Source organism: Crocuta crocuta, unplaced genomic scaffold (assembly GCF_008692635.1).
Source record: "Crocuta crocuta isolate KB4526 unplaced genomic scaffold, BGI_CrCroc_1.0 scaffold44, whole genome shotgun sequence".
Taxonomy (NCBI): domain Eukaryota; kingdom Metazoa; phylum Chordata; class Mammalia; order Carnivora; family Hyaenidae; genus Crocuta; species Crocuta crocuta.
Window position 1 is genome coordinate 6,751,301 of NW_027530179.1, and position 9,271 is coordinate 6,760,571.

The window sequence follows — 9,271 nt, forward strand, 5'->3', positions numbered from 1 at the left end:
TTCCTCCCATTTTCCTAAAAACAAGCATGTGGGCGTCCTATGTTAAAAAACAAAACAAAACCTAGGCGTTGGGCTTCCTTTGACTCCTGCTGTGATTGACATTAGTAGTTATCTCCAGAGACATTTGAAAGTGTGGATCCTGAAATAGGGACTCTAAGAATGTTAGCACTGGGGCGCCTGGGTGGCTCAGGCGGTTGGGCGGCTGACTTCTGCTCAGGTCATGATCTCAAGGTTCATGGGTTCGAGTCCCACGTCGTGTTCTGTGCTGACAGCTAGCTCAGACCCTGGAGCCTGCTTTGGAGTCTGTGTCTCCCTCTCTCTCTGACCCCTGCTCATGCTGTCTTTCTCAGAAATAAATAAAACGCTAAAAAAAAAATGTTAGTACTTAGCTTTGTAGTACTACAAGGGTCCTGCTTAAATTCATGAATATAGATTTGACACTTCTTATTTCACCTACAGTCAGGTGGCTTAGCGTGTTTGAGGGTTATGGTGTCAGAAACATGTATTTTTGTACTGAATTTGTGGATTTCAAGTCTGTCAGAATTGATGCTGAATATTGGTATGAGACCAAGAAAGCAAGTCCTAAGGGGCATCAGCTTCATGGTTACTTTCTGCATGTGTTTCACAGGCCTTCACAGGCCGTGCACTGGGGGAGGTGGGGAAGGAGGTCATAACGTATCTCTGTCATGGCTCTAATTTTACATAACGTATCTCTGTCATGGCTCTAATTTTAAAGTGGAACTCTTCCCATGTGGTGACATAGACGTCCAACGCAGAGCTCCTTCTGTCTTGCCACACTGACACTCCATGCTTTTGCTAACCCAGCACATACAGCAGGAATACAGAGCGAATGCTTGGAAAACTCATGTTTGGGTTTTTTGGCATGTCAAGATTGGGAAGCTAAGATTAATGGGTTGTGTAGATATCTTGAAATCAATTTGCAACCAGAAAATAATTTGGACTACAAGTTTTGAGAGCCACAATCTTATAATGACCCTTCTTAATATATTTGCATATGATCTTTTGAAATAGTAAATTGTGGGAAATATGTTTTCCCTAAAGAAATCAGGACAAAAATCAAGTCATACTTGATAGAATTTTGTCACTTATTTTTTTTTTAACATTTATTTATTTATTTTGAGAGAGAGAGAGAACACACATGAGCAGCAGAGGGGCAGAGAGAGAGGGAGAGAGAGAATCCAGGCTGTCAGCACAGAGCCTGACATGGGACTCGATCCCATGAGAGTTGAGTGGAAATCAAGAATCAGACACTTAACTGACTGAGCCACCCAGGCGCCCCATTTTGCCATTTTAAAACGCTGTACTTGGTTGACTGTAGAGTCACCTGCCCTGTTCCTCATTGAGATGTAAAGATAGTGACTTAAATGATCTTATTAACAGCAGTATCTATTTGGTTTTCCTTTTTTTTTTTTTTAATGTTTATTTTTGAGAGAGAGAAACAGAGTGCAGCTGGGGGAGTGGGGGACAGAGAGAGGGAGACACAGAATTGGAACCAGGCTCCAGGCTGTGAGCTGTCAGCAAGGAGCCCTACGCGGAGCTCGAATCCACAAACCATGAGATCATGATCTGAGCAGAAGTCAGACACTCAACTGACTGAGCCCCCAAGCAGCCCCTATTTTGCTTTCTTAAGACAGTGATTTGTAAAGCTTTTTACTTGTAAGGAACAGAAGGATGTTAACAGCTTTAACTCCATAATTCTCAGACATGATAGATTGGGCAAGAAATATTTTTATTGATTTTTGTAAGAAAGGCTTGTTTTTCTAGTTGCCAGATGTGCCAGTTTATCAGGATTTCTCTAGGCAGGTTCAGATAATAGCAGGGAAGCAAATCTGTGGCTCAAGTACGAGATGCATTGTTGTTGCTTGTGAGGTTTCAAAACTATCAGTCTTCTCCCTCTCTGTGTGGCCAGCTTAATCAAATGGAGACAGAACTGATCAATCTCCGCTGAATCAGTCATTTCCTTTTCTTTGTGAATTTCATTTTAGGGAAACAAAGCCAGATTCTATATTGTCTTCATCGTAGCTCACATACTCCCTCTGCTGAGAGTGGCAGTCACTGCCAGGGTTCCCAGGCAGAGCTGCAATAATTTTTGAAAATCCACTGGTGAATCAGAATGTAAAATAAGGCCAGGCCGCTCTTTGGATTCTCCTTCTGTTGAGGCCCCTACATGTCATGACCACCGGCCCTAGTAAAAGGTTCTGTGGCACACTCGTGTTGCTGCAGTCCATTATGAGACCAGCAGCTTCACCTCCTGTTGTCGCAGGAAGCTGCGTGGAGCGTCCTCTGGCTGTGATTTGCTACCCTCCACGAGTGGTACAGGTATAACTTAGTGGTACAGGTATAACCTAGAGTCAGGTGGCAGATTCTTCAGACACTGAGACCATGTCTCAAAGACAATTAGCAGGCACCACAGTGGACCACTAACCACTAATTTTATATTCCCCTCCATTCACCAGGCTGATTAATATAATAACGGAGTACTCATTTGTAAATGGTTATAGAGAAGGCTTCTGATGGAAATTAAGAGAATTTTATTTCCATGGTTTATTTGATGTAACTTATTTTTTTTTAACGTTTACTTTGCTTTTTGAGAGAGAGATAGAGCACAAATGGGGGGGTGGGGCTGAGAGAGAGGGAGACACACAATCCAAAGCAGGATCCAGGCTCTGAGCTGTCAGCAGAGCCCAACGTGGGACTCAGCTCACAAACCGTGAGACCATGACCTGAGCTGAAGTCAGACATTTAACTGACTGAGCCACCCAGGATTCCCTGTTTGATGTAATTTAGAAATGCATTCTCCTCGGGACACCTGGGTAGTTCAGTCAGTTGAGTGTCCGACTTTGGCTCAGTTCATGATCTGTGGTTCGTGAGTTCAAGCACCACACTGGGCTCACTGCTGTCAGACTGCCAGCACAGCCCACTTCGGATCTTCTGTCCCTCTCTTTTTGCCCCTCCCCCGCTTGCACTCTCCCCAAAATAAGTAAATATTAGAGAAAAAAGAAATGCATTCTCCTCACAAGTCAGTAGCTTCAGAAATAAAATTGGAGTCTGAGCACTGCTCCTACTTTGGACTGGATGAATTTGGCCAGCTTGCCACCTTGTCCTACATGTTTGGTAATGTGCTTTTCCAAGAAAATGGCTCAAAAACTAGGTAGTATAAAACTACAAAACCAGCAGTTTCTGTTCTAAGTAGTTGTATATGCCACAAACAAATCATGCTTAAAAAAGAATCTGTTTAAATATTCTGTCCTGGGGCGCCTGGGTGGCTCCGCCAGTTGAGCATCCGACTTTGGCTCAGGTCAGGATTTCGTGGCTTGTGAGTTCGAGCCCTATGTCAGGCTCTTTGCTGACAGCTCAGAGCCTGGAGCCTGCTTCCGGTTCTGTGTCTCCTTCTCTCTCTCTCCCCCTCCCCCACTCACACTCTTGTCTCTCTCTCTCAAAAATAAACATTAAAAGGGGCGCCTGGGTGGCTCAGTCGTTTAAGCATCCGACTTTGTCTCAGGTCATGATCTCCCGGTTTGTGGGTTCGAGCCCCGCGTGGGTCTCTGTGCTGACAGCTCAGAGCCTGGAGCCTGCTTCAGATTCCATGTCTCCCTCTCTCTCTGACCCTCCCCTGCTCATGCTGTCTCTCTCTCTCTCTCTCTCTCAGAAATAAATAAAACATTAAAAAAATTTTAAAAAAAAAAGGAGAATGCATATTGAGTGGCAAGTCATTGTCTCTGCCCTAGCTAGGAAAGAATGAGACTCCTCACAATCTCTGTCTTCTGCCTTCCCACACCATATAGGCAAACGACGAAAATCCAATCCAAAACCCCTTGTTCTGAGTGAAGCTAGAAAGCAGTTAATGATCTACAGACTACCTCAGGTCCTCCGGCTGCACCTTAAAAGATTCAGGTGAGCTTGCCCTGGGGCCTTCCAGGTGGCTGTGAGCTGTGGGGTAGCTGCTTCAAAGGCTTTGGTATTGGGAGGGGAAGCCTGTTCCCTAGAGACCCTGCACTTTCCATGGCGATTAAATGCTTCATGCCCAGTAAAGCAAGTTAATGTTGGAGCCCAGGACAGGGCTTCCGCCCTCACAGCCCGATGTAACCGGCTGGCCTGCACTGGGTGTTCGAGCTTAATTTTCTAGCCTCGTTGGACTATATAGAGTCATCTTCAGAATCTAGCATGATAAAATCTGTGAAAAGAAGGGCAGGCAGTAAACTACAAAAAGATTATTTTAGGGATTTCTAGTTTCAGAGTACATCACGGAATGTTCACAGGAAATATATGCGGATACTGATCACTGTTTTATTGATGCACAAATCAAATCTGGAAGGTTATGTTTTCTCATTTCTCTGTTTTACCTTCCTCTACCTATGATAGCATACGCCATTTTTTACTAGTAAGAAATTTATATTCATGTTTTAGGTGGTCTGGCCGTAATCATCGAGAGAAGATTGGGGTCCATGTCGTCTTTGACCAGGTATTAAACATGGAACCTTACTGCTGCAGGGACATGCTCTCCTCTCTTGACAAAGAGACCTTTGCCTATGATCTCTCCGCAGTGGTCATGCACCACGGGAAAGGGTTTGGCTCAGGACACTACACAGCCTATTGCTACAACACAGAGGGAGGTGCGTGCGCTTGACTCTGTGGGGTGGGGGACACGGAAAAGGGTTGGTTTGTCCACATTCCATCACTTTCCTTTTATTTCATCTTTAGAGGGATACTGCATACATTAAAACCCAGTGGAAAGAATTATGAAAGTTGGATTCAAATTTTGGATATATCACGAAGTGACAACATAAGATTACTCTAAGAATTGACAGGAACTGACACATGTAAAAGTACTTAGCATGGTTCCTAGCACATAATGCTCAATTAACGTTAGACATTCTATTATTTAAAAAAGTTTTTTTAATGTCTGTTTATTTTTGAGAGAGAAAGAGACAGAGCATGAATGTGGGAGAGGCAGAGAGACAGAATCTGAAGCAGGTTCCATCCAGGCTCTGAGCTGTCAGCACAGAGCCTGATGCAGGGCTCGAACTCACAATCTGTGAGATCATGTCCTCAGCTCTAGTCAGATGCTTAACTGACTGAGCCACCCAAGCACCCCTAGACATTCTAATATTAATGCTTCTGCAGACCTCTGTTTCCTTTGTGGCTATGCAAAAATGGTAGGGCTTACCTCACCTCACAGAGATCATTTATGAATCTCATGAGCCCCACCTCATCAAACTGAAGACATTTAGTGGGCACTTACTGTATCCTTACCATCTCCCTTACCATGGGAGGTGTGGGGATACAAGGGCCCCTCCCAAGGAGCTTCAATCCCCGTACCCCAGAGCAGTCTCCCAGGTATTATACTGAGGCACATGGGCTGCAGATGTGCTTTCAGTAATGAACCCCTTAGCCCTTGGGGCAGCCAGAGTGAAATAACTTTTTATTCCTTCTAAATTTTCCTTTATCACTCCTCCATTTTCATTTCACCTCTCCTCCTCTTCCCATCTCTTAGCCCCCAGTCTTCAGTCTGTCTTTGTAGAAGGCCCTAGTGGGCAATGGAAAAGCCTGAGTAAAACAAGGACAAAAATTATAGTCAGTCAGTCCGTATGAGTATTGTGGTGGGGTTTGATGGGGTTAAAGCCAGTGGTTGCAGGGAAGTCTGTCGGCTTCATTTACCTGTAAGTCTTCCCCACCACCACCAGTCAGGGGTTGGCTCTATGCAGAACTCCTCTGTCCCTTTCTTCATCTCCTGGTTTTGCCTGCTGACTGGAAATGAAAATTGGATAGTCATTTTCTCTCTCTTTCCTTTGGTTTCCTAGGTTTTTGGGTCCACTGCAATGACTCAAAGCTGAATGTATGCAGTGTCGAGGAAGTGTGCAAAACTCAAGCCTACATCCTTTTTTACACACAAAGAACAGTTCAGGGCAATGCAAGAATTTCAGAAGCTCAACTCCAAGCTCAGGTGCAGTCCAGCAACAACGATGAGGGCAGACCACGGACCTTCCCCTGAACGGGAGGCATGTGTCAAGGACTGGCTTACTTTTGAACTGTTGGTGTTCATCCATCTTTCCTCTTATAGGAAATAAGGTCTAGTGCAGGAACAGATTGCTAGGCTTGCCTCACTGGAACTACGGCAGAAGGTGCCAGGTGACTCCTGTCCTATCATACGATCTGTAGTCACTTTCTTTTGAATGGATTGGGAATTCCCTCTTTGATAAAACACATCAAAAGGAGTAACTTCTATGAAGATTCTTTCATCAGTTGCTTCTGCAGATAGAGGATCTGGGTTGAAGAAAGAGGGAGTAAGCTGATCAGATGCAGCCAGGAGAGCAGCCATGTTTTCTTTCCACTCTGTGATTCCCCCAGGAGTCAGGGCTTCCTTGCAGCACCAGAGGAGCCGTCCTGTTGTGAGGAGCCGTCCTGTTGTGAGGAGCCCGGGACAGAGCACGTGAGGTGGGGCCCTGGGCTGGCAGCTTGCTGGATGAGACTGGTTCCAGGCAGGAGGTGAATAATAAGGACTTGTTCCTACAAAGGAAGTAACCATCAAGGGTTGAAAACTTGCAGACTTCCCTTTTTAGGGGATAGCAGTGGAAGAGTGGAATGAGATGCATAGAGCAAATTCCCATCCCCCACCCTCACCCCCACCAAATGGGAGGTTGGTCCGGTGTCCTGCCCTCCTGGCTGCTGCTGTCATTTAATCATTCCACATCTTCTGAGACTGGCATGAACCACCCTCCATCCTAAAGAAGGAGCAGTTCACCTGGGGAAGCAATACATTGTCCGTGACATGTCCTTCGTTGCACACTGAGCCGGAGGGCATTCCTGGCTACCCAGTTCTGTAGCATATCCCTGGTTCAGGTGTAGGGCAAGCACATGGTTTGGTTTAAATCGGCCTTTAGGTCTGAGGCTTTCTCAGAACTCAGTGGAGGAGAGGCAGAGATAGCCCATGGTCCAGGCCTTACCTGAATGCCTATCACCTGTCCTCACCTCGGTGCAGCATGCAGCTTTTCTTCGCCTGCAGCAGCTTTCTTGTGCCTGGAGGGCTAGAACATTCTTGTTCAACACAAGGTTGGGGAATTTCTGCTTTTCTAGGGCTGAGGAATCTGCCCCCATATATCCGAGCAGTTCACTGCTGCTGGCCCCAGCCCATCTCCTCCTACATCTGATAATCCCTACTGCTTCTTTACCCACCTGCACTCAGTCCAGCAGAAGAAAAAAGAGTGCCCTGTCCTTTACTTAAGTGCTGGTAAAATACATCTTTGTTTATGCTGGGTCAGTTTCTAAGTGGAATGAAACCGCCCAGATGGAAACCCTCCACCGCATCAGGCACCACTGAATTTCCCTTCTCAGTCCTTCAGTTAGACTCACCAGTAAAAGTGAACGCAGACCAGAACTGTCATCATGGGGGCTGCCGCCATCGACCTCTACCTGTCATGAATGCTCATCTTTTGACTGAGTGTATCATACGAACATTTCAGTTCAGGTAGGAGTATAGCTGTCGCTTGAAGGAAGCAGATGTGGAGGGAGTTTGGGGAAGGGTGGGAGGTTGGGACAAGAGAGCGTAAAGAATGAGGGTCGTAGCTTAGGGGTGTGGGTGAGCCCCATTTCCAGAGTGGATCTGTAGCACTTGCTGTTGATCTCTTTTGAGATGGACTCTCCCGTAGGACCTGACAGACAGCACTGAGACACAGAAAATTCAGACAGAAAATGGCTCACTTGGATAGAGAAGGGGGAGTGACTATGTTTTAAATTAAACTTGCTTTTTCCAACACTGTGAGGTTTCTGTAATATTTAGCTTTTATTTGGAAGCGATAGCGTATGGCATTTTTTATGCTGTTTGGTTTATATTGTCTACTGCAGGCTTTTTTGTACAAGCTTGGCCCCGGGCTCACCCTCTCCTGGACACTGTTTTAAAGTGTCACAGCTGCCCTTGCTGCTGGAGGCCCTGATGTAAAGCTGTGCTCTCTAGATCCGCGGTTTTAAGTTGGCAGGACTGGTGGAGACTTTCTGTGGCAATGGAAAAGCCCATGAACTTAAAAAAAAAAAAAAAAGTAAAAAGGAAAGGAAAATAGGAATTGTGCCTCATCTTTCTTTGAATGCCGTATTTATTATTCTAGAAAAAGAGAACTTACACATCGAAAGAACTAGAGCATCTACTTCACCCCTCAGGCCGTCTAGGGGGGAAATACTTCAGAAAAATGAACATTTAATGGAAAACTAAAAACTCTTCAAATTTAATTTTTAAAAATAGTTTTATACCAAATATCTATAAGAATTATTAAGCAGATTTAAGGATTTTGTAAAATAAGTGCTTCACTTAGCTGAGCACCCGTGTATCAAATTACTAAGATGGTTTCAAAGGAGTTGGACTAGAAGCCACGACAGAGTCCTCCCTGAGCTGCCTACCCTTGAAGGTGCCCCTGCAGTCACAGACACCTCAGGTACCCAGAGGCAGCAGCACTAGACGCTGTTGAGAAGTTAGTATTTATGGAGATTTTTATTAAAAGAGTTCCCTGCTGCAGAAGCCAGTGGCTGTTGTGAGGGAAATTCCCTTTGCCTTTAATTTATTTGCATATTGGAAGTAGATGGAATTCTTAGTTGCATCTTACTTTAAGCTGAAACATTCTAAAGGGAAGAAACTAAGAACCAGGTGGAAGTTGACTTGATGCTGCCAAATCAAACCCAAGATCTCCTAACTGAACCTTAGGGGCCTGTTTCTCCCAGACAAGCAGTTAGAGTCCCGTTCCCAGAGCCCTTCGTAGTTGGCTGGTGTGTTTACTTTCTGCCGTAGCCAGCCAAGATGAATGCACCCTGGCCCTCCGAAAGTTTTACCTCAATCTAGCTTGACCCTCATACTTGGGGCTGCCTCGGAGTACGCATCCATGCTAGTGTTTAAAAAAAAAAAAAAAAAAAAGTTAGGCATGCCCTCAACAGCCAGGAACTGAAGCTCTTATTAAATGGCAGGCAGAGCTCTTGCTAGCTTTGATCCAGTCCCCTCTCAGGCTGAGGGGGGCAGTGCCACACTGTAAAGAATTTCCAGATGTCTCTTAAAATGTCATGAATAAAATTAGAAACTGTAGAAGTGTTAATGTGTCCTATGGACTCAATAGCAGAGTTTATTTTTGTTTTAAATGGCAAGGCTTCTAGAGTCAATGATTGTACGTGTTCCCCACACTGGCTATGCTTACAGTTCCATCGCAGAGCAAGAGCTAGTGGCTGGGTTGGCTTGGCAGTGGGGCATGGGCACAGCCAGGCCCCAGGAGCCTGA

At 45.3% G+C, this 9,271-nt stretch overlaps 2 protein-coding genes across 2 annotated transcripts in view; one reads left to right on the forward strand and one right to left on the reverse strand.

Annotated features, from left to right (window-relative positions):
* USP49 (ubiquitin specific peptidase 49) overlaps nt 1–6,240 on the forward strand; it is an 83,017-nt gene extending 76,777 nt beyond the window's left edge. The window contains 3 exon segments of the mRNA XM_077764974.1: nt 3,807–3,915; nt 4,429–4,634; nt 5,823–6,240. Coding sequence (XP_077621100.1) covers nt 3,807–3,915; nt 4,429–4,634; nt 5,823–6,013 — 506 coding nt within the window. The 3' untranslated portion in view covers nt 6,014–6,240.
* A 178-nt stretch (nt 6,241–6,418) lies between these two features.
* Nucleotides 6,419–9,271, reverse strand: part of TOMM6 (translocase of outer mitochondrial membrane 6) — a 7,139-nt gene continuing 4,286 nt past the window's right edge. The window contains exon 3 of the mRNA XM_077764978.1: nt 6,419–6,528. The gene's annotated coding sequence lies outside the window, so the exon portion shown is untranslated. The remainder of the gene's footprint in view (nt 6,529–9,271) is intronic.